The 25,379-nt window shown below is 45.8% G+C and overlaps 1 protein-coding gene across 1 annotated transcript in view; it reads right to left on the reverse strand.

The window, feature by feature from the left end:
• Nucleotides 1-458: 458 nt before the first annotated feature.
• The window catches only part of Tgm6 (transglutaminase 6), a 32,238-nt gene continuing 7,317 nt past the window's right edge, over nt 459-25,379 (reverse strand). The window contains exons 3-15 of the mRNA XM_085828237.1: nt 20,715-20,820; nt 17,338-17,511; nt 16,554-16,796; nt 15,752-15,870; nt 14,262-14,390; nt 11,541-11,718; nt 10,970-11,108; nt 9,595-9,698; nt 9,285-9,527; nt 7,607-7,948; nt 2,135-2,289; nt 1,754-1,887; nt 459-612 (exon numbers count right to left, since the gene is read on the reverse strand). Of these exons, the coding sequence (XP_085684363.1) occupies nt 459-612; nt 1,754-1,887; nt 2,135-2,289; nt 7,607-7,948; nt 9,285-9,527; nt 9,595-9,698; nt 10,970-11,108; nt 11,541-11,718; nt 14,262-14,390; nt 15,752-15,870; nt 16,554-16,796; nt 17,338-17,511; nt 20,715-20,820 (2,220 nt within the window). The remainder of the gene's footprint in view (nt 613-1,753; nt 1,888-2,134; nt 2,290-7,606; nt 7,949-9,284; nt 9,528-9,594; nt 9,699-10,969; nt 11,109-11,540; nt 11,719-14,261; nt 14,391-15,751; nt 15,871-16,553; nt 16,797-17,337; nt 17,512-20,714; nt 20,821-25,379) is intronic.

The raw sequence follows: 25,379 nt of genomic DNA on the forward strand, positions 1-25,379 counted from the left end.
TTGGGGGACCACTTGGGTGAATCACTTGATTCTCAACCTTGCTTCTGCTTTGTCTTATGGCTTCAGAAAGGCTCCTCTATAATGGGGATGCTCTGGCTTGGAGAATTCTTGGGTCCAAATGTGGTCAGGACATTTGAAGAGATGATAGAAAAGCAAGAAACGGTGAGTTACCTGGGCTGAGCTGGCCGAGGTCTTGGGCCAGGGCTCTCAGAAATCTGGGACATGCCACTCTCCCAGCAGAAGGGAGACAAGAGTTGGAGGGTCCCCTGCTCTTACATCAGTCACTTGTCTTGAGGGTGAAGGGTTACTGAGTTCAGCACCTTCATCAATGCACTGGGAAGGACCTTGCCTAAGCTCATGGAGGCCAAAGACAGAAGCAGGACCAACCTGAGACCCCTGTCTCTTATATGGGAGAAACAGACAGATGGACAAAGTCCTCCCCAGTTCCTCGTGGCCCATCACTTGGCTGTAGCCACGTGGATGATCACAAAGCCCTTGATGTCTGGGAACTGTGAGCTGACAAGGTCCACCTGCAGCTGCCTGGGACCACTCTTGGAAGGGGTTATGTTGAATTGAATCAAGGCCTTCTCCTGAGGCTGCAAGCTGGGCACCCTGAAGACAAGAGCAGGGGAAAAGGGCATCAGTCAGTCCTCTTTCCCTGAGTCTAACTTGTCAGGCTGTGTACCCCAGATCCCTAGAATCAACACTTCCAGCTTTACCCTCCATTTATCATGCACACTCCTCCCCCACAGCCACCTTAGTGTCCTCCCTCACTGGCCCTGAGCACACCTCTCACCTCCCTCCTCGGCTTTAGCTGTAACATTTCTTCCATCTTGCCACCCTTACTTTTCCCAACACAACAGGGGCCCAGAACCAGGATGCTCTTATTAAGGAGGCCTTCCCTTTGCGTAGCCTGGGAACCCTGTCTTCCTTCTCCAAGCCAGAAAATCTCCTCACATTATCATTTAGGGACCAGCCCAAATGTCAGTGACACTAGAACTTCTCCTTCACCCCATCCCAACTTCACCCAAGGTGAAGAGACCATGAGACTCACCCCTCATGCTCTTCTCATGGGAACAGCTATCTTAGTGCCCTTAACAAGTCCATATCACTCAGAGCACAGATCAATATGACCAAGGGCTGTATGAGTGGAGTAAATGAATGCATAAATGAATGTGTAGATCAATGAAGGAGCAAATTTAACAATGGTTGGCTAGATGGATGGACCTGTTAAAACTGAGCTGAGGAAATGTATAACTAAGGAGTGAAAATATGAATTAGAGAGTGGGTAATGAATCAATAAAGGACAGCAGTGGGAAATGCAGATTTGGCTCAGAGTCTAAGAGCACCAGCTGCTTTCTAGAGAACATGGGCTTGATTCCCAGCACTGATGTGACTGCTCACAACAAAATGGAATTCCAGATCAATGGGATCCTGATTCTTTCTTCTGGACTCTCTGGAGACTAGGCACAAACATGGCACATAGTCATACATGCAGGCACAATGCCCTTATATATAAATAAAGAAAACAGACAAAGGCAGCAAGCAAACATGAAGTAAGTGGGTAAAGGCTGGAAACAGTAGTTGTACGCATGAAGGACAGACCTGCTATGTAAGTGAAGTAAGGGTGACATGGCCAAAGGCTGATGTTGGCAGTAGGTGTGTCCCTGAAGCCCAGAGTCCCTCCTGCTATCTTCTTAGTACCTTTTTCTTGGCCTGGCCTAGCCCTGTAAACCAACAGCCCATCACTTACTCAATACTTAGCTGTCCTTGGAGAAGGCCACTGCCCTCTACCATCAGCACACAGTCCTTCACACTCTCCGAGAGGGGGTTGATCACCAAGACTTCCACAGTGACTGTCACTCCTACCACTGCTGGCCCCAGCACCTGGAGAAGCAGCACCCACAAATTACCCAGCATCCTCATTCCCACCCCCCTGTAGCCCATGGATTCTGGCTGGACCAGAGAATGTGGGTTTAGCCATATCCACCTCTGCATCCGCACACCCTGTTAGACTGCCACAATCATCCCGACCCTTGAAAAATGAAGCTGGTGCCCAAGGCTCAGACCCCAGGTTTGGATGCCCTCCACCAGTTCTGCCAGCAACAGGGTGTTAGATGTGAATAGGAGTTACCTTGATGGTGATGAAGTCCTCCAGGGTAATGTCCTTCTCCACCAGGAGCTTCTCACCCTTATTGACAAGGCACATGGCAGCCAACAGGATCTTCTTGTCTTCTGTCAGGTCTCCTTTGTACTGAGAGTAAGATATTGTGACTGGGATCTTCTTCTCTGAAAGGTAGAGCAGTTGAGGGTGCTAAACTCAAGGCTCTGAGAAGGTATTGACTTACCTAAAGGCACACAGCAAGAAAGACCCCACATTCAACTGGATTCAAATCCAGGCCAGTCAGTACCATGAGTCTCTCAAAGAGTACCCAGACATCTGCACAAACTTCATATTTATCCAAGATGGAAATGCTTGATACACCATCTCTCCATCCCACTTGGAATTTATTTACTCTTTATTGAATGCTTCTTATGTAACAGGTCCAGAGAAGATCAAGATCAAACAATGGCCTTCAGCTTCCAAGCTCATGAGGGACAGCACCCTTGTAATGTCTTCAAATATTGCTTGACCATGAATGGTTGGCTTTAGTCAGCCCCACCAGCTGTGGACAGACATCACTGATCTTCCTTGCCAATCCTCTCAAACTTTAATTTCCATGGTCTGGATCTTCTGTCTCTCTCCTTCACCAACCACACACACCTTAGGCATCCTCTTCTTGTTCAGCTCACTATACATCGTAGCCAGCTCTTGGTTCTATTTGGATTATCTTGACCACTATATATCTCATGTGTGTGCACACATGCTTACATATACAGCCCAGCTGCTCTATTTTTCCTTTATGGCTGGCCCCAGAAGCATTGGAGCTTTTACCTAGGGAAGATCCTGACATGTTCCCACTAGCCCAGAGCTTTGCATATAGCATGTTGCTCCTATATGCCAGGAGGTTGATATATATATATATATATATATATATATATATATATATATATATATGTATATATATTACAAGGTACATTATTTTGATAAATTGTCATGTGTTGCTTGACAGCTCACTAAGAAGCTGGCTCTTGAAACTTGTTTGTCCCCTTCCCCATTTCAAACTCAAACATGTTTGTCTCAAAGTGCCCTTCAAGGTCTGGGGATGGGTGGACCGATCCCTACTCTGTGACAGGGAGCAGAGAGAACAGCAAAATAGCCCAAGAGACACTGTGTCTTTGAGAAGAGTTAGAAGGCAAACCATTTCCAACAGACAATTTCCATTGTTTATCATGCAATCTGAAGGAGCCTGAAGTGGGAAAGAGAAGCCACACGTTCAATCATGGGACACTCAGCCATGGAAAGAAAGTTCAGTTGGGCACTCCTCTTGTAGCCTCAGCTTCCCCAGTTGGTTTCTGCTGGATGCTGGGAGCTGCAGAGTTGGTGATGGTGTCTCTATCTGCTGCTATTTGTTCTTGCCCTTGGACCCCTCACCAGAGGGGACACTACTCTGCTCTAGACTCTCTTGACTGGGTATTCTAGCTGGCCGCCTTAAAGGGGCTTGGCCAGCTGATTTCTGCTGAATGTTTAAAACATTTTTTCAAGTTTTATTTACTGTGTAATATTTATGGGTGTTTGCACCACTTGCATGCCTGGTGCTGGCTGAGGACAGATGGCATCAGATCCCCTGAGCTACAGACCAGTATGAGCTACCATGTGGGTACTGGAAATGGAACCTGGGTCCTCAGGGAGAGCAGCCACTGGTCTTAACTGCTGAGCCATCTCTCCAGCTCCTTTGCTGGGATTTTTTGAATGTCCAGTTCTGTCTCTGTCTCTGTTTCTCTCTCTCCTCTCTATTGCTTACTTAATAAATTCACTCATTAAAACAGAAAGCACACTATTGTAGATAACTCTGAGCTACACAAAAACACATGTTTTCTGGGCTACCTTAATTCACTGGGTCACTACTAGAAGAATCTTTAGTACAACAACAATAATACTTCTGAAAACAAATTTTTATTTGACCAAGATGTACTGGGGCCTGGAAGCACTTTCAGGGATAAACTAATACAATCCTTAGAACCGACCCTGTAAAGATGTTATAGCTATTATGTCCAACTTAATCACAGTAACATCTAATGAACATATGTTCACTAGATAGTAGGCATTATGCCAAATACTTTACATTTATCATTACTTATTTCAGTCATAGGTCATGGCTCTCCAAGAGTGATCCTGGGACCAGCATTATCAGAATCAACTGGAAACTCACTGGAATGCAAATCCCTGAGCTCCATATTGGAGAAAAAACATATGCCACCAGTGATGTGTTTGGGCAGAACATTGGCACCAGTCCAGACTCCCAAGGAAGGTGGTCCCTCACAGTGTGCAGCCCCCCTAAGTCATGGACTCCACTCACAGTTAAGAAATGCTGAGGTTTTCCCCCTAAGTCGTGGTTCTCCACAGCACCTCAGTCAGCTGGAAGTCATAGACAGTTATTGAATATTCATCCAACACAGCAGATACACTTTTTTCTCAAGCTCACATAGAACATTCACAGAGACGATCATATTCTTTGCCATCAATAACATTAATAACTGTATAAAATAGAGAAAATGCAGTGTGTGCCCTCAGATCATGGGAAATCTAACAGAAAACAACAACAAAGAGAACTGGAAAATCTAAAATGCTAAGAGAATAAAGGATTTACTACTTAAAAAAAGTCTTGCTATTTAACTCAGGCTGGCTTTGAACTTATTTATGCTCTTCCTGCTTAAGCCTCCTGACCACTAGAATTATATGTTTGCTCCACCATGCCTAGCTCAGTACTCTTCTAAAAGAACACTGGCCAAAGGAAAAAATATCAAGATATATATTTTAAATATTTTGAACAAAATGAAAATGAAAATACTTTGTGAGGAATGTCAAAAGTAGTGCTGAGGAGAGTGTTTTTATTATTCAGTCATTAAAAGGGGCAGATTTAAAATTAATCTAAGTGTCCATAGGAAACAAGAAAAATTAAAGCTAATTTTTGCTAGGAAAAAAAGAAAAGGAATAAAAAGAGCTGGGCCTGATGGTATGGGTCTGTAATCTTAGCTGCTTGGTGGGCTGAAGTAGGAGGACCACAAGTTCAAAATCCTGTTAGGCCTATAGGTTCACTCAAGGCTAGCCTGAGCAAACCAGTGATACTCTATCTCAAAATAAAATGAAAGAGTGGAGGGGCAGGGATGGTGCTCAGAGTGAAGTTTCTGCAAAGCAAAAAGCCCCACATTCAATCTGTAGCATTACAACAACCAAGCAACCAAGGGACCAAGCAGCCAAACAGCCAGCCAGCCAGCCAGCCAGCCAGCCAGCCAGCCAGCCAGCCAGCCAGCCAGAAAATTAATCAACCGACCAACCAACCAGCCAATCAACTAACCAACCAACCAACCTACCTACCTACCAGCCAACCAGCCAAGCAACCAGCCAGCTAGCCAGCCAGCCAATTAACCAACCGACCAACCAACCAGCCAGTCAACTAACTAACCAACCAACCAACCAACCAACCAACCAACCAACCAACCTACCTACCAGCCAACCTACCAGCCAACCTACCAGCCAACCTACCAGCCAACCAGCCAAGCAACCAGCCAGCCAACAAAAGAAAGAGCAAAGAAATCATACAAAAAGAGAACAGCGGGGTTGGGGATTTAGCTCAGTGGTAGAGCGCTTGCCTAGCAAGCGCAAGGCCCTGGGTTCGGTCCTCAGCTCTGGAAAAAAAAAAAAAAAAGACAAAATAACAAAAAGAGAACAGCACAAAAGAAAGATAAAGGGAATAATACTAATCAGAATAGAAACCAATGAACATTAAAGCTAAAATAAATAAATAAATAAATAAATAAATAAATAAATAAATAAACAAATAAATAAATGTCAGTATTGACTATCAACCAAACCTAGTGCTGGTTCTTTGGTCAGGGGGAAACACCTTGAATCTATCTAAAAATTTAAACCAAGTAAAGTGATATCTATGAAGAGCTTATAAAACGAGCTATAATTTAATATGAAGGGTGCACAGCATGGCAATATTTAATTAGGGCTATGCTTTTCAAAAGGCAAACAGGCAGTGCACATTTAGAAGGAGAACCTGCCAGCAGTCCGGAGGTAGGGGTGAGATAAGAGGCTATTTTTCTCTTTTGCTTTTTAAGTTCTTTAATGAATATGTATTATTTTGAACATGAAAAATGCTAAAAGCCAGGAGATGCTAATTTATTCTATTACAAAGTGTTATTTTGTGATTTAGATTTTGTGAACAGAAATGACAGTTAGAGCTAAAGCTGTGTGGCACCCTTCATGGCTTTTTATGCCCGTCTAAGCCCACAAGGTTCGTGGGCCAGGAGCTGCTCCAGGGGGTGACAGTAATTAACTGTGTATAGCTGTTTCCTTAGAATTTAGACAGCATGCGAGAGAAGAGACAGGGACTGACACATGATACTCATAGACACACAAAATGCACATATTAAGGGAAGATGTGGGGACAGAGACAGAAATGGGAGGCATCCAGAGACGGAGAGAGCAGTGCTGTATAGCTAGGGAGACAGAGAGGGACCATATGTGTGAAGAGTCAGGTAGAGACAGATACCATGAGGAGAGAGGCAATTAGGGAAAGGATGGAAGAGTAAGCAAATGGGATCCAAACCACACAAGAAGAATGAGGTGTTCAAGGCTCACGAAGAACATCCCTGTCCAATTAACAACAACAAACAAAAACCAATACAAAAACAAACACACAAAAAATCCAAAGGTATAAAAATAAAAACAAAAGAAAAGAAAAAAATCAATGAGGCCAGTTAAAATTAAAATTATTAAAAATCTTCAGAAGGCCCAGGGCCATGATGGCATTTCGCAGTGAAATGTCAAGTGTGGCTCTTAGACAAATGCCCCATCAAGAGAACATCACTAGCGTGGGATGAGCCATCCACGGTGCTGCCTGCAGACAAACAGCTGAGTGCTGAGGTGCTGGGCCCTGGCTGTGTCCTGGGCCTGGAACCCTAACCCCCAAGTCCCCCAGTCCCCCGAGGGCCTCTAAGCCAGGCTGCCTGGGTTTGGGTCATGCTTGCCACACATGTACCGGGTGAGAATTTGAACTCTGAGTGTGGGTTTACTTCTCCAAAGGATGGGGCCATTGCTGGTACCTGGGATGCCTGTGGATGTTAGAAGAGTGACACAGAGCATATCCTGGGCACAGTGACATGTTCCCTCCATGTGCTTATTTGGTCTGTAAATAATCACGTTAGTTGTGATGACTAGGGTATAAGTCACCTCACCCTCAAGGCCAGTTTGCCACCTGTCACTTATATTGCCATCATAATACAGTGAGTCACATGACCACGATTTCCTCCTCTGACCTTTGGCTTTCCTATCTGTAAAGTGGGTACAAGTGGCAAGCACTGACCATAAAGCTTAGGGCTGGCCTTCTTGGGGATGAATGTAAATCTGGGAATCCCCCCTCACTGCTGCTCACCTCCCAGCCAATCTGGAAAAGGAGGTATTTGGTCAGAACCCACTAGAGCCCTCTGATCTTACCTTCTAGTGGCCCCAGCTTCACGGTGTGGGATTCACGCAGGATCTCTGCCACAGGCTTGCGGGTATAGAGGATGGTGGCGCCACTTACATTGACTCGGACCCGCTGGGCCCTGGCGGTGAGGTTGGTCAAGCACAGAGCTAGCTTCAGGTCCTGGCCGAGCACCGGCGGCTCCAGCACTTTGAACTTGCCGGTGATGCTGGGTTTGGTGACCGGTTCCAGGAGGTCCTCGCGCCAGACACCGCGCACGCTGGCCCTGCGGATCCGCCGCCTCCTCCCCCAGGCTTCCACGCTGAGCAGTTTCTTCACAGCTTTGCTGTACACCTGCCTCTCCTTCCGGGACCCTGCAGGGCGCCGTCACATTAGGAATAGGCAGTACACTCTTTTCCAACCCAGGTCCAGGCTCTGTTGCTCTGGGAAACCCACTGTCACCACCTTAAATTCCCACAGCTCTCGGAGGGCTCAGACCAGAAGCCCAAGAGTCGTAGGGAGCCCTTTGCCAAATGTCCATCCATGTTCGCTTCTCTATTTAAGTATACATCACAGTAGTTGTTATCACATCAGATCAGGAAATTTCACAGACACACACAAAATCAGATTTTTCAGCATCTCTGGCAGCTGGGTGCCAAGAGGACTTGTTACTGCCATCATATAATGGGATGCTGGTTTTGGGCCAGGGCCAACTCAGGACAAAAACAAGTAATAAAAAACAAACAAATAAATCCCAGGGTTCCACATTTTGAATCCCAGAAAGTCTGTGCAGATGGCAGATGAGCTCTTCTTGCCCACCAGCCTACCCTGATGGACCAGGAAGAGGACAAAGGGTGGTGATCCCAGCAGAGATGGTAACCAAGGTGATGCTGATGTCTGTGGGATATGGATGCTGGAGAGAACGGAGCCGAGGTTTGGGGTGTTTTCAACAGCAGAATGGTTGGTAGACATCGAGCTCCCTACCACAGAGGGCAGTGACCCCGTGGCAGTCTCACTCGATATATGGGGCCTCAGACTATCTGGGCAGGGGCAGTACTTGAAGGGCATGCTCTGTGGACACAGCAGCTCCGAAGAGACTCTGGAACAGACTCACCCACCTTCCTGTAACCTACTAGTGTCACTGCTCTGGTTTGTGTTCAGGGAGCAGCAGAGACAAACTGATTCCAGTTTGAAGCAGATCTTAATCACTTGGGAGCTTGTCTTAACATGCAGACATGGCTGGGCATATGGGCCAAATTACCACCCTTTCCAGGGGTCTGCCTCCCTATGGGAAAAGGAGACCTTCAGGGTGCAGTGTTGGAGGCAGCAATGAAAAAACCTCCATCTGTCTTGTTTTTGTTCCCCAACAAACACAGGTTCTTCCATAAACTAGGGCCTAGGCTGTGGTAGAGGCCTGAGAGGTGACAGAATCTAGTGTCACCGGGCCTAGTCTCTGTCTCCTGCTTGTGCCATCTCTAGCACCTGTTACTGTCCCTGAGATCACTCTCTGTACATACCTCGAGGAAACACAACTCATACATGGGAACCTAACCCAGAAGAGAGGCGCAGCAGGCGGGGAAGGTAGCACAAATGATGCTGAACCAAAGCGACTGTCGCCAACCTCACATCTGGAGAGGATCTGGCCTCAGACTTTCCACGGACTATCTGTGTCCCATAGACCACCATGGGGAGGCTGATAAAGGCCCTCACCTTCTGGATACTTGTAGAGGCCTGTAATGTCCACACGAGAGTCACTCCCCACGGCCTTGGTACTGATGCACCTGCCAATCTTCTTGGTGTCCGAGTATACACGCTCCCGCCTCTTGTCCTCGTGCCATAGCCAGGTGATGTAGTCTGCATTGACCTCGGCAAAGACGAAGGGGCCATCATGGGCTAGATGCACATCACCCTCACGGATGGCAGTGACTGAGGCAGGGCCACACTGGAACATACCTGGGCGGGAGGGATATCATGAGCAGTGTTCTGCCAAGCAGGGCTGGGTCCACCCGATGATCCCTACCTTCGCTCTCCTCTTGGGGCGTGGCATCCAGAACCTGCCAGCCATCATAGGATGGGCCCAGGTCCTGTCGTGCAAACCAGCTCTCATTCCAGACGTGGAAGTTCCTGCCAGAGACACACGAGCAAGAAGGCAGCTATGAACATACAGAAGCCCTGAGAAGGGAAGTCTCTATTGTAGGCCAGTTTCACCTCATGAACCGCTTATTCATCTGGTCTTCTGATGGACACTGTCACATTTGTGTGTGGATATATGTGTGCCACATATGAACAACCTGCTTTCAAAAATGAAAGAAATACACCTGCGGGTAAGGTCAAAGATCTTGCCTCATGCGGCTCACACTCTCTGGCTAATGTAGGCCAGGCTGGTCTGTAGTTCCTTGTGTAGGCCAGGCTGAGCCCCTTGAGTGCTAGAATCACAACCTATCATGTGCTTCCATGCCAAGCTAAAAGGTAGGATGTCATAGTAGCAATTGTGTTGTGTGTCTTTACATATGTGTACATGTGTGTAGTATATGTATGTACATCTAAGTATATGTGGATGTGCATATGTGTTTGTGTTTGTATCCTTGAATATTTGTGACTTTTTAATGTTTATGCATCTTCCTACTTGTATGTTGCTGTATGTTTTGTTTTGCATGTTTACACATATGTATGTGTGTATATGTATATCTCTGTGTATTTATGTGTGTGTTTTTCTGTTTGTGAATATGTGTGTAACTCTGTGTATAGCCTTGTGTATATATGTGTGTCCATCCATTTTAATGAAGGAAACAGATAGGGAACCTCAAACGTTATAATAAACTCTGTGCAGAAAATTAGGGGCTTGTACCAGAGAATGGCTGCTGGAAACCTACTCTAGGTAAATGATAACTAACACAAGGCCTATATGCAGATGAATTAGCCAGAGAAAGACTGAAGTGAACAGTCGTCTGGGTAGGGGGAACAGTATATACAAAGGCTGGGAAACAGGAATTTCTTAGTGTGTTTATCTGGGGCCTGGTAGGTGGGAGGGTGGGTAGGGTGCAGCTGTGCAGTCACCGAGTGGGCCCTGGTGAGGCCATCTTGACTATGTTCATCTTCCTATGTTCACGGTGAGGTCATGAGATTAGGAGAGGTGGTGTCACTTGCACAGGGTCACACAGAAGCAACATCAGAGGGAAACCAGACTCCTGCTTTGCTAAGCTGGGGTTAAGGGGCAGTGAAACTCCCTTGGGAAGGCCATTCTCACAGAAAAATACATTGGTAACTGTCTGGGAGCTAAAGGGAGGTGACAACATCAGGAAGAAATGTCTGTGTAAGGACAGGAGTAAGGGATTGAGCCCTTAACCCTGGGCCAGGCAGCTCCCAGTCCCAATTCTCAGTGGCCTGGGACCTACCACATGCTGTCTTCTGTCAGGTCCTCCAGTGTTCGGCCGTAAGAGTCCACATATTTGTCCACACTCAGATTGCCATCCGTGTCGTGGGCTGAGTTGAAGTTGGACACCACCCTGGTTGCGATCCCCAGGCACCTGAGGACTGTGGAGTGGAGAACCTGCTGCAGGCTGCTCTGCCTGTCTGGCCTCAGCCCCTAGTCTCTCCACTGTGGAGGTCCTCCCTCAGGACCACCAAGTCCTCTGCACTCTCTCAGAGGGCTTCCGTGGATGCTACTGTCACCCTTGTCTTGGTAGGCAGGCTCAGGGTCCACAGGACAATGCTATGTACCTTTCTGAGGGAATCTGAGGAACACAGGGATTGACCCTTGACACCCTGACAGAGGCAGGGAGAGGATTTATGCCAAACAAAAGACCGAAATGCCAAATAAACGAACTGTTTGGTTTCTCTCTTCCTTAACCAGATTTCTATTTCCTCTTCATCAATGAAAACTGATTATAAAATATTCAAATCTATGTAAACCCATGCAAATTTAAGGTGTGTATGTGTGCTGATAGGAAGCTTTTCCTTCCATACCTGTGCACATGACTCCAGCGAAGACCCAGCACTGGCCATATTTGACTGGCTTGTACCTGCCCTTGAACCACTTCTGCAGGATGGCCACACTGCCACGCCAGTTCAGTGGGTTGGTGCCACCTCCATATTTGCCCTGCCACTGGCCTTGTACCACACCTCGGTCATTGTTGCTGTTCACCTGAGCAGAGAAGGTTTAAGTCAGGCATCCCCAGTCATCCCCAGGCAGGTATCCCCAGGCAGGCATCCCCAGGCAGGCATCCCCAGGCAGGCATCCCCAGGCAGGCATCCCCAGGCAGGCATCCCCAGGCATCCCCAGGCAGGCATCCTCAGGCAGGCATCCCCAGGCAGGCATCCCCAGGCATCCCCAGGCAGGCATCCTCAGGCAGGCATCCCCAGGCAGGCATCCCCAGGCATCCCCAGGCAGGCATCCTCAGGCAGGCATCCTCAGGCAGGCATCCCCAGGCATCCCCAGGCATCTTCAGGCATCCTCAGGCATCCTCAGGCATCCCCAGGCATCTCCTTTCATTGTAACCTCATCTTCAAGCTTTGGAATCCCAAGCCAATGGGGTCACTCTTTGCCTTTAAGTTGCCTGAAAATTAGGGCACTCTGATTTCTTAAAATATCAAATGTGTTTGTGTGTGTGTGTGTGTGTGTGTGTGTGTGTGAGTGAAGATCACATGATTAGCATGCAAGAGGCCTGGGACTTGATCTAAACACCTCCTGTCTCCCCAAACTAAAAAAGACTACTTTTTACATTATTTATAATTTTCAATTATCTTCAATTTGGATAGTCTGTTGTCAAAAGTCATCTATGACTTGCAAATATTTCGTGCTTTAAATATGTGTATGTTAGTTAAATTTGGGATCATTAGCGGTACTGTAACCATAGCTGCAGTCAGGTGCCTGTTGAACACTACTGTGTATGAAGCACTCTCCTGAGAATTTTATGTCTAGAGGGTTAACTTGTTTTAAGTCTGCAATATAAAGCCCTTTATCCTCCTGATTTTTTTTTTTCAGAGGAAAAAAAAGTGAAATCCAGAGATTAAGGGACCTGGTCCACTCTATTAGCAAAGGGGTGGCCTATGAGTCCGGGACTTAGACTTGCAGCTTGTGTGGCTGTCACTGGGCTGCCATATGCCAGGTCTGGGATTCTTCACTGGTGTTCACTCTCTAGCCTCCATCATCATTCTAAAGTCCTGGGGATCTAAGACCACTTGTCTCAGTCAGGGTTTCTATTCCTGCACAAACATCATGACCAAGAAGCAAGTTGGGGAGGAAAGGGTTTATTCAGCTTACATTTCCACACTGCTGTTCATCACCAAAGGAAGTCAGGACTGGAACTCAAGCAGGTCAGAAAACAGGAGCTGATGCAGAGGCCATGGAGGGATGTTCTTTACTGGCTTGCTTCCCCTGGCTTGCTCAGCCTGCTCTCTTATAGAACCCAAGACTACCAGCCCAGAGATGGTACCACCCACAAGGGGACCTCCCCCCTTGATCACTAATTGAGAAAATGCCTTACAGCTGGATCTCGTGGAGGCGTTTCCCCAAACTGAAGCTCCTTTCTCTGTGATAACCCCAGCTTGTGTCAAGTTGACACAAAACTAGACAGTACACCATCTAAGAAATACAGCTTTACTTTTAGAATCCCAAATCCCCAACCATGACCTTGAACTTGTATGGTCATAGGCTCTCTCAGAGGCCCAGGAAATCTGCTGTGAGACTGTATCTCCTAGACATGACCTGGAAGTGTCACCTCTGATTCCTCAACAGAATGGCTGTCTAAACTAGTACAACAGCCATAGACATGCTAGCATGTAAGGGAGAAATCACATGGGGCCCACCTAAGACAAAGAACTCCAGACAACTGTGAGTAAGAGAGTCTTCCCTAGGGATAAGCTCCCTGATTTGTTATCCAGTACCACGTGGTCAGCCCTGAGATCATATACACACAAGCAACACTAAGCAGATTAAGCAGGCTGTATTTATATATTATATATCTAGGCATTGTATATACACACACACACACACATACTCACACACCAATAACAATGGGGAATAATGAGGCAATGATTTTGAGAGGGAACAAGGGAGGCATCAGAGGGTCAAAAGAGAAAAGGTATAGTGATGTAATTATATTTTAATTAAAAAATAAAATATAATCCAAATAGTAGGCTTTCTTCCTGCCTTTTGTGGCATATGGCCTCCAGCTTATGATCAGTTAAAGTGGGTGCTCCTTCCCTGGAGATGTGGGATCTGGGCTCATACCCTTTTGTCAGAAATGTCTTTGATTTATTGCTTTGATCCTAGAAGTGAGATTATTGGCTAGTCCCAGTTTCTAGTCCCCTCCAGCCTGGTGGCCTGAGTGAGGTCTGGGAAATCCAGCAGGCATGGGATGAGCAGGAAACAACGAGCTACCAACTGCCAGAGTCAAAGGCTTAAGATAACACCTAACCACACTGGTCCTCTGCAGCCATTCGGGAACCCCAAGCCGAAGCATCCAGGAGCTGGGGGCAAGCCATTCCCATGGTGTCCTGCCAAACTCTTGGCCTACAGAACTGGCTGTAACACGGGGTGTTTGATAGCAGAGTTTGGGCATGGTTAGTTATGCAGCAATGAAGAGAGCAAGAGGTGAGACTGAGTGAGACTCTTAGGGTGTGGTGCTGAGACTGGTTTGGGGGGTCTTTGAAGGCGGGCTGTGAGGATGGTAATGGCCTCCTTACCATGGCACTGATGATCCTGGTGACATAGACTGGGTCATGGCGGTGGGACACATCAGTGGCTGGGTCCTCCTGGTGACTAGGACTTCGGTCCAGGATGGAGAGGCAGATGTTCAGGATGTCCTCTTCAAACTGCTCCCAGAGAAGCTGTACTCAGAGGCAGAGTCTCTCCAGGCCCTCCCCCAACCCCACCTGATCTGTTGCACACGTCTATATCAGTTTGCACCAACTCCCCCTGGGGATATTAAATTTCTTCTTCAAAGGCTCATCCTGGAACCTTTAACTTTCCCATGACTCCCATGATAGTTCTTGAGCCACATATCCATCTTACTGACACACGCTGCATGCTTCTACATGTTTTATGCGCGCTTGGATCAGCTGATGACACTTAACAACTAAGATTTTCCATGCAAACTTCCTCTGAGAATCTGGAAGGTTTAACAGCCCTGGGCTCCTGTGGTGTAGAAGTGTAGCTAAGGGTGCTGACTCTTTAGATGGGTTCTAAACTTCCAAGGTATTGCTGCAGGTCAGTCCTGGGGCCCTTAATGCTTTTGAGCCTCAGCCTGTTCTTAGGTGAACAGTCAAGTCCCAGGTGTCACCTGGAGCCTAGGCAGGCAGAGTCCTTTAGGAGAGTCTACACTCCCTTGATTTCTACCCATAGTTGCTTGGGCTGCTCCCCTCCCCCATTAAGGTCTTCCCTAACTCCAACAGGGACCTGAACCTACAATCTATCATGCCAGATGTGAATCCTTTCACCTTCTCTTGAGCTGCCTATCCTTGTGTCTGAACTGAATATATATCTAACTTTTCCTTGTCATTCCTTGGACAATGCAGTACAGGGGTCTAGCACTCCTACTGCTTTAGGTATTAGGAGTGAGTTAGAGAGACCTGAGCACATACAAGTGTTCAGGCTCCACAAAAATCTTTCTCTCCTAGAGAAGGGACTTGAGAATCTGCGGGTTTTGGTGCCTGCAGTGGATATAGAACCAGTTCTTTACAGATAGTGGAGGGGCTCTCAAAACAGAGTCCTAGTCCTGCAGTGTCAGCATGACCTGGGTACTTGTTTAAAGCATAGGTTTCTAGGCCTGCTTCCATGTGTCCTGCAATCTTAGACCTCCAGTGACTCTGATGCATGCTCATGCTTGACAATCACTGGCTGAAGCTATTTATATTTCGACACAGAACTGACTTCTACTTCCAAACTGTATCTAATGTAGCTCCTCCCTTCTAATAGTCCAGGACAGGCCTTGGCACAGGGGGATGGTAGCTGAGTGAATGAATGAATGGATTTGCTTGCCTTAAGAGTTGGCCCAGGTTGCCTTTCCTAGGAAGAGGTGGGCAGACAGTAGTCTCCTAGGCTGCCTTCACCACACCCCAGCCCCAGTCCATCCCATCTGATTGTGCCCCGATACCCTAGCCCTGGTCCACCCGGTCTGGTTGTGCTCCTGACACCCCAGCCCTGGTCCAACCCGTCTGGTTGTGCCCCTGAAGACCTGCCCGTAGTTCCAGCCCTGGGCTCGGATGTGCTTCTCCACGCCTCGGAAGATGACGCCACTGTCGTTAAGCACGTACTCCTGCCTCTCTTCCTCTGAGTCCAGAAACACATCGTCCTCTGAAAAGCAGTCAGCAGACCTATGTGTTCTTACTGTCCTGGGAGGAGCTTAGCAATATGGCAGAGCCTGGGGGCTGACCTGGTCTGGACAGGTCAGGGGGCTTACTGGCTCCATGCCTCTCTTTTTTTCTGGATAGTTTTTCCACCAAGCAGGGCCTAATCCCTTGAATCCTGGTATGTCTGATGTTCCACCTTGATGCCAGTGGCAGCCTTGTATTTTCTGAACATTAATAAAGTCCTGATTATAGCTGCCTCTTGCTGAGGCCTTGTGATGTGACTTGTATGTTGCAGTGCCAGCCAAACAAATTTCTGCCACATCTACAAGGTTAGTCCTGTTATTCCCACCTCGCAAGGGTGGAAATTGAGGGATGCAGGTTAGTAGACCTGACTGAACACCCCACCATCGCTGCTATTGCCATAACCCACCCTTGAGCCTCTCCACTTTTCTCAACCCCTGACTGGCCTCTTACATCAGAAACCTCCAGCTTCCTACCTCTCTCCAATGACTCTATTGTCATGTCTGACTCTGGGGACCTCTGCCTGATCCCAGCCCTTGGTTTGGCTTTTGTCTTCCTATCCCCCCAAGCCTCCACTCCCCACCCCCTGCCTGCCCAACCACAGGTGAACCTGGCTCTGAGGATGGCTTCCAGGGGACCCTCGGTCTCAGACGTGGCAGTTCCTACCTGGGCACCAGGGATTGAACAGGAGAATAAACTGGCCCAGCTTTCGATCACTGTGTTTCCTGCGGGAAGAGGGCCTGGCACTCAGCAGGTATCGGCCAATGACTGCGTTGGAAGGACTCGAGAGGCTGACGGTGATTGTATTCTCTGTCTGATCCTCTTTTGCAGCTGTCCAAGTGTCCCCTATTTCTAGCTCTGCTGTCTGGAATATGGCTTTGGTGTGGAGAGCCTCGGATGCGTGGGGTCCTGGCAGGAAGGAGAAGGGATCAAGAGACTCTCTGCCTCTTAAAAGTGTTCATTTAGAGAAGAGAAAAGCTATAGGTCTAGAAGCCCAGACTTCATCTTCCAAATGCTGGGAGACAGTAAAAGGAGGGACTGGTCAAACTCAGGAAGCTCTGGGACAGAGTGGGCACCTCTTAGCTGCCCTGGCTCCCAGCCATCCCTTGGGCAGAGGAGGACGTAGCAGCTGGCCTTTTATCTGGCTGGAAAAGCAAAGGCGAATTTGGATTGCAAAAGCGCCTGACTATTCTCCATGCTCACAATGAGCCCCGGATTCCTTCCTATGCACAGGGCTCCAGCAAGGTCACCCCACCCAACTGGCTGCTATAGGCAGGTGACGTTTTCTACCTTTCCCCTAGAGACTGTTATCAGAGGCCCTCAGGATTCACCCCACTTCCCAGAGACTCACTTTTTCCTAAAGCTCAGGCTACTGACTAAAGGATCTCCAGTTACTGGTCATAAAATCGGTAGTCTGTGGGCCACCAGGGCTTCTGGCAAGGCCACTCACCTGTCTCCACGGTGAAAATGAGGGCCTCCTCGCTGTCCAGGACTCTACTCAGATCCAGGGTGAGACTGAATAACTGGCCTCTTCGAACCACCAGCTCAGGGCAAGGGTAATCTTGGGTGTGGTGGGCAGCACCATTTTCCGAATGCTGCCAGTCGACCTTGGTGATTCTGACCCCTGAGCAGGAAGAAGAGAGAAGTGAGTTAGGCCAAGCCTCTGAGGCAGCCTCCTCTGTACCTGACTGCCTTCCACCTGCTTCATCCTGCCAGTGCGCATCCATCTGTTCATGACAGGCTATTGGTTTTTGTTATCAACAGTGCTTAAAGGCCTCGTGATACTAGGCCTAGAATCTCAGTAGAGGTAGGCAGATCTCTGTGAGTGTGAGCCAGCCTGGTCTACAAACCAAATCAAAACAAACCAATGTTCCCCACCCCCAATACAAACAGGATGGGGATAATGATGTCACAGGAGTGGTCATGAGGACAACATCTCCTCATTTAGAGCACTCAAAACATGAGAAATAAACAATAATTTGTCATTATGTTCCAAATGAGCAGGGACATCACCTGAGTTGAGTCCACACTTGGCTAATTACTATTTAGCCATACATGCTGTTAGGGGCACAGGAGCTGAAAGGACAATGACAGAGGGGCAGACTAAAGAGTGACAAACGAGACTTCCTTGGGAAGGTAGCATTGAGGATAAGTCTTCAGTTGGTAGAGCCACTCTAGGTGTCAGAATGATGAATCTGACCTCCATCCCAGAACCCTCATCCTTTATCTATTTGAGATCTATTTGTTTGGGTATATAGAGTGGCCGACTGAGTACCTGGGACCCAACAGTCTACAGTGACTTTTGATAGTTTAGGAAAACCTGTTGTGACAGTCGATTGTTACAAGCAAGAGACCACCAAAGCTTGGAGGGAGATGAGGAATAGGCTGTGTTACATGTATACCCATGTACACTGTCGTATAGTACATTCCTTCTTCTATTCCCCACCCCTGCCCCCTGCTTCCTGTCCACCTCAAAAGGAACATATTCTGTCACATATTCTTGGTACCAAGATGTCTCCATCAGGCACATGTACAGCCAAACTGAGTCCTCTATTGTATGATATTTGATCACACTGTGAACCTCGATATTCTGTTGTTTACTGGAAAAAAACCTGTTTTTAGTTTAGTTTAGTTCTGGTGTGTCTAGTTTATGTATGGACTCATAAAGATCTAATTTCACCTTGATAAACAGAAAGGGGGAATAAGATCAGCTAAAAGACACTAGACTATAGAAAAAACCCTGCTGAATTAGATCAACTTGTATACTTTAAAGATGTTTTAACATCAGAATGGAAGTCAGTCAGAGAATGTATTACATTGGGGACGAGTTTTGTTTTTTTTTTTTTCTTTCTGTATTTCCACAAGTGATGAAAGACTACAGGTCCTATCAAAATTGATAAAGATCCAATCTAAGTATGAGCAGCTTCCACATGAAAGGCACAAGGAAGAAAGAGACAAAGAAAGACTGCAACTCAGACAACAAGGAAAGCAGATCCCCCTTGCATAGGGACAGCTCAACAAGCTGAATGGAAAAGGACAGATTGCTCATCAGACTGGCAGACCGAAAACCTTGCTGCTGAAGTGAACTGCTGCTGAAGGCAGATGATCAGGGCTGCAGTGATGAAGCATCATCCTACCAACAGATCTTCATAAGGACATGCAGGCTGCTAGATTCATGGGATTGATATTGTTTCTGTTGTAGAAGTTAAACTGGGTACAATTTTTAGCTCAAATAAAAAAAAAAGGGGGGTGGGGAATGCTGCAGGATATTTGATCACACTGTGAACCCTGAGATTGTATTGTTTACTGGAAAAACCTGTTTCTAGTTCAGCCTTAGCACACACCTTTAATCCGTCTGGCTGGAATACAGACAGACCCTTTAGTACACACCTTTAATCCCAAACAATAAAGCTAAAGTTAGTTTGTAGAAGAAAGCACCTGTGTTTAAAAATGATGTCTAATTGAGTGGCAGACAAAGTGACAAATCAGAGAAAGATTTGATAGAATAGGATACACTCTCATGAGAAGAGAGAGGAAGAAGTTATAAGAGGGAGCAGTGCAGAGAGAGAGAGAGAGAGAGAGAGAGAGAGAGACAGAGAGAGAGAGAGAGAGAGAGAGAGAGAGACAGAGAGAGAGAGAGAGAGAGAGAGAGAGAGAGAAAGACAGAGAGAGAGAGACGGAGAGATTTACCTGGAGAGCTTTACAGAGACAGTTGAAGAGAAAATAAGCTAGACATAGGTGAAGCTAGAAAGAGCCAGAGAATGAGAAAAAGTCAGACTAGAACATGTTGCTAAAGTTAGTATGAGGCCAGGCAAAACAATTCAATGAGAAGCTGAGAGAAGCCAGATTGAATCATTCAATTTAGAGAGGAGTTTGAGCCAGAACAGCTGAGTTGAAGCAGCCAGTTAGAGTTCAGAAAGAACTAGAAAGGGTGAGCTTATTCAGCAGTAAGTCTCAGAGGTTGAGAACATTCTAGGCTTAGATAAGATTGTATGGCGGCTAGAAGCTTCCAGGACTAGGCCTAGGTTAGCAGACAGAGGCAATAAATTTCCAAAATGGCAATTACATCAGGAGGATGAAAGATACTTTCACAACCCTCTGAAACATGAACCAAAATAAACCTTCTCTCCTTTATGAAAAGTATTTAGTTATTGTTGGGGTTTTCCAAAATGTTCTGTCATGAATAGTGACACTGTTTGAGTTGACTTTGGTCCCCACTACACCCCACAGGAAGGAGTAAGTCTGCCTTTGTGGCTGGTGACTCCATGGTACTTTACATGTCACATGACCAGGATGCCATGCATTCCGACAAAGTTGCAATAAGCATTCATAGACTTAACTATATTGAACTAAAATTGATTTCTTATTTACCTTTTATAGTATAATTAGAATATAACAATTTTAAAATGATAATTGGACTCAGTAATATGTATCAAATTAGTTTCAAGAGATTAGTGACCAGAGAGTATTTGTAATCTATTACTGTTTAACCATTTTGCTTACCTAAGAGTTTAGCAGAGAGATGTCAGAATTGCTATCTTATACTGTGTGTTAGTTTTTTTCATGTTGTGAAAAACATCTGGGAAGTTATCTGGGAAGATAGAACCTTAATTAAAGAATTGCCTTCATCAGATTGGTCAATGTCATATCATATCAGAGGGGAATTTTATTCATTTTTAATTGATATAGGAGGGCCCATCCCACTATGGGTACTAGCATCTTTAGGCAGGTGAGCCTGGGCTGTATAAGAAAGGTAACCAAGCAAGCCAGGGGAAGCAAGCCAGTCAGCTTCAGGTGGGTTTTAGGTAGAGGGCATAGGTCACTCACTGGGTGGCGTATGAATTCTTGGGATTGTCTTGTCCTTCTTGTGTCTGATTCCTGTCTTCATGGGGGTAAAAATATCCTCCACCAAATTCTCAGACACCATGACTTTCTGCTCAAATATGGTAAACAGGTCATTCAAAATGAATCTCTCTTTCTTTAAGTTACTCTCTCGAGTATTTTGTCAAAGCAATAAGACTGTTTAAGTCTTATTTGACTGTTTTGTCAAAGCAATTAAGACTGTTGTTGTTGTTTATTTTTGTTTTTTTTTTAATGACAGCCATAGAAAAGTAACTAATACAGAATAGCTAATATAGAAATTAGTACCAGAGAGTGGACTGTTGCTGTGATGAGCCTGCCCATGCTATTCTCTAGGAAGAATGTGGAATGCTCTGGAATTTTAAACTAGAAAAGCTGTTGACTGTGTAAGCAGAGATTGGGCTGTCCTGGCAGGAACCCCGAGATAGCACGCTGAGAGTAACGTGGATTGTAGAGACCTAGCTCAAGAGGTTTAGGAAGGAAGTAACAATTTTAAGAGCAACTGTGCTAGAGGCCATTCACATGATATTTCGACAAAGAATCCGTCTGCCTTCTGCCCTTATCTTGAGAACTTGTCTGAAGCTAAATTAAAAAATGAAATGTTCTCATTGGTGGAGAAAATTTCAAGATTTTATGACATTGAATCTCTGGTATGGTAATTACTTATAACCCCTTGGCAGGTCTACAATGAGAAAGATCAAGTGGGTCAAAAAGAAATACAAAATGCAGTTTGGAGGGAAAAGGAGCACTAAGGTGCTTAATGTTATAACCAAGGCATGAGTGAGAAGAGAGGCTGAACCTGTTGAGAAGAGCACAGTTAAGGAGAGGTTTGCTCTGCACTGGAATAAAGGGAAGACCCACCCAGCTAAGCTTCTAACCTGGGAAAGAACACAGCATTTCTCTTTTCCCAGAAAGGAACTTGACAAAAATGTCAGTGCTGATGTGATTCAAGGGGACCAGGGTCTATCCCACACTGGATCCAGACTTGGCAGTGTTGATCAACTAGTGCTGGCTGTATGGGCATGAAGGATGGGAAAATAAATAGGCTATAGATTATTCCTATGTAGTTTCAGAGAGTGGCTAGGCCAAATCATGTGGTAGGGGAGTCTCTGAATGAAGGTCCTGAAGGAGACGAGGCCTTCATAGGCCACTGCAGTAACTGTGCAAGTGAAGCCTGGATTGCATTGGAGATCAAAGATGTTGGAGATGTTAGAGCAGCCGGACATCTGTCTGGAAAAGCTGCATACAGGGAATGAAACCAGCCTGGGGAGGGAGAGAGAGAGAGAGAGAGAGAGGGAGAGAGAGAGAGAGAGAGAGAGAGAGAGAGAGAGAGAGAGAGAGAGAGAGAGAGAGAGAGAGAGAGAGAGAGAGAGGGGTGCTACAGGGAGAAAAGATGAGAGGGTAGACCCATCTAAGCCCTTTGACAGTAGACATGGAACTACAGGACTTGATGTTTTCCCAACTGGGTTCTGGTCTTGCTTTGGTCCAGTATTTCCTTCTGTGTCCCCATTCTTCCTTATTGGAATGGTAATGCATGTTCTATGCTATTATATGTTGGGAGTATGTAATTTGCTTTTTTATTTTACAGGGGTTACAATTAAAAGATTATTTTCAGTTTCAGAAGAGACTCTGGACCTTTAAACAGTGCTGAGACTATGAAAGGCCATTGGGGCCTTTAAAGTTACATCAAACACATTTTGCATTTGGTGTGGTGACAAGCCTGTGGGGACCAAGAAGCAGAATGTGGTGGTTTGAATGAGAAGTGTCCTCTCTAGACTCAGGCTTTTGAACACTTGGTCCCTAGTTGGTGTCACTGTTGAGGAGGTTGAGGCGATGTGGCCTTGTTTGCAGAGGTCACGGAGGGGGGGGTGAGCTTTAATATTGAAAGCCTCATGCCACTTCTAGGTTTCTCTCTCTTCTTTGTGCTTTGTTGGAGCATCTGAGCTCCCTCAGCTTCCTGCTCTGGCTGTGGGGCCTGCTGCCTGCTCCCGTGCTGACCCACTGTATGCTCACCCACTGTGACAGGCTCTTATCCATCTGGGATAGTAAGTCAAAGAAACACTTCCTTGTATAAGTTACTTTTAGTCATGGAATTTTAAAACAGCACCAGAGGAGTAACCATTACAGCAGGCAAAAATGCCTACCTTTAAAAATTCTAGTTCCTTTGCATAATCTTTCCTTCTTTTCTTTTCTTTTCTTTTTTCTTTTCTTTTCTTTTCTTTTCTTTTCTTTTCTTTTCTTTTCTTTTCTTTTCTTTTCTTTTCTTTTCTTTTCTTTTCCTTTCCTTTCCTTTCCTTTCCTTTCCTTTCCTTTCCTTTCCTTTCCTTTCCTTTCCTTTCCTTTCCTTTCCTTTCCTTTCCTTTCCTTTCCTTTCCTTTCCTTTCCTTTCCTTTCCTTTCCTTTCCTTTCCTTTCCTTTCCTTTCCTTTCCTTTCCTTTCCTTTCCTTTCCTTTCCTTTCCTTTCCTTTCCTTTCCTTTCTTTTCTTTCCTCTTCTCTTCTTTTCTTTTCTCTTTTCTTCTCTTTTCTCCTTCCTTTCTTCCTTCCTTCCTTTCTTTTTTGTTTCTTTCTTTTTCTTTCTTTCTTTTTCTTTCTTTCTTTTTTTAAATTTTTAATATTTTTATTACATATTTTCCTCAATTACATTTCCAATGCTATCCCAAAAGTCCCCCATAGCGCCCCCCACTTCCCTACCCACCCATTCCCATTCTTTTGGCCCTGGCATTCCCCTATATTGGGGCATATAAAGTTTGCAAGTCCAATGGGCCTCTCTTTACATTGATGGCTGACTAGGCCATCTTTCGATACATATGCAGCTAGAGACAAGAGCTCCGGGGTACTGGTTAGTTCATCATGTTGTTCCAACTATAGGGTTGCAGATCCCTTTAGCTCCTTGGGTACTTTCTCTAGCTTCTCCATTGGGAGCCCTGTGATACATCCAATAGCTGACTGTGAGCATCCACTCCTGTGTTTGCTAGGCCCCGGCATCGTCTCACAAGAGACAGCTATATTTGGGTCCTTTCAGCAAAATCTTGCTAGTGTATGCAATGGTGTCAGCGTTTAGAAGCGGATTATGGGATGGATCCCTGGATACGGCAGTCTCTAGATGGTCCATCCTTTCATCACAGCTCCAAACTTTGTCTCTGTAACTCCTTCCATGGGTGTTTTGTTCCCAATTCTAAGAAGGGGCACAGTGTCCACACTTTGGTCTTCATTCTTCTTGAGTTTCATGCGTTTAGCAAATTGTATCTTATATCTTGGGTATCCTAAGTTTTGGGCTAATATCCACTTATCAGTGAATACATATTGTGTGAGTTCCTTTGTGATTGTGTTACCTCACTCAAGATGATGCCCTCCAGGTCCATCCATTTGGCTAGGAATTTCATAAATTCATTCTTTTTAATAGCTGAGTAGTACTCCATTGTGTAAATGTACCATAATTTCTGTATCCATTCCTCTGTTGAGGGACATCTGGGTTCTTTCCAGCTTCTGGCTATTATAAATAGGGCTGCTATGAACATAGTGGAGCATGTGTCCTTTTTACCGGTTGGGACATCTTCTGGATATATGCCCAGGAGAGGTATTGCTGGATCCTCCGGTAGTACTATGTCCAATTTTCTGAGGAACCGCCAGACTGATTTCCAGAGTGGTTGTACAAGCTTGCAATCCCACTAACAATGGAGGAGTGTTCCTCTTTCTCCACATCCTCGCCAGCATCTGCTGTCACCTGAATTTTTGATCTTAGCCATTCTGACTGGTGTGAGGTGGAATCTCAGGGTTGTTTTGATTTGCATTTCCCTGATGATTAAGGATGTTGAACATTTTTTCAGGTGCTTCTCTGCCATTCGGTATTCCTCAGGTGAGAATTCTTTGTTCAGTTCTGAGCCCCATTTTTTAATGGGGTTATTTGACTTTCTGGAGTCCACCTTCTTGAGTTCTTTATATATATTGGATATTAGTCCCTTATCTGATTTAGGATAGGTGAAGATCCTTTCCCAATCTGTTGGTGTTTTTTTGTCTTATTGATGGTGTCTTTTGCCTTGCAGAAGCTTTGCAGTTTCATGAGGTCCCACTTGTCAATTCTCGATCTTACAGCACAAGCCATTGCTGTTCTATTCAAGAATTTTTCCCCTGTGCCCATATCTTCAAGGCTTTTCCCCACTTTCTCCTCTATAAGTTTCAGTGTCTCTGGTTTTATGTGAAGTTCCTTGATCCACTTAGACTTGACCTTAGTACAAGGAGATAGGAATGGATCGATTCGCATTCTTCTACATGTTAACAACCAGTTGTGCCAGCACCATTTGTTGAAAATGCTGTCTTTCTTCCACTGGATGTTTTTAGCTCCCTTGTCGAAGATCAAGTGACCGTAGGTGTGTGGGTTCATTTCTGGGTCTTCAATTCTATTCCATTGGTCTATTTGTCTGTCACTATACCAGTACCACGCAGTTTTTATCACAATTGCTCTGTAGTAAAGCTTTAGGTCCGGCATGGTGATTCCACCAGAGGTTCTTTTATCCTTGAGAAGAGTTTTTGCTATCCTAGGTTTTTTGTTATTCCAGATGAATTTGCAGATTGCACTTTCTAATTCGTTGAAGAATTGAGTTGGAATTTTGATGGGGATTGCATTGAATCTG

Source organism: Mus caroli, unplaced genomic scaffold (genome assembly GCF_978045245.1).
Source record: "Mus caroli unplaced genomic scaffold, Mus_caroli_1 scaffold_2, whole genome shotgun sequence".
NCBI lineage: Eukaryota > Metazoa > Chordata > Mammalia > Rodentia > Muridae > Mus > Mus caroli.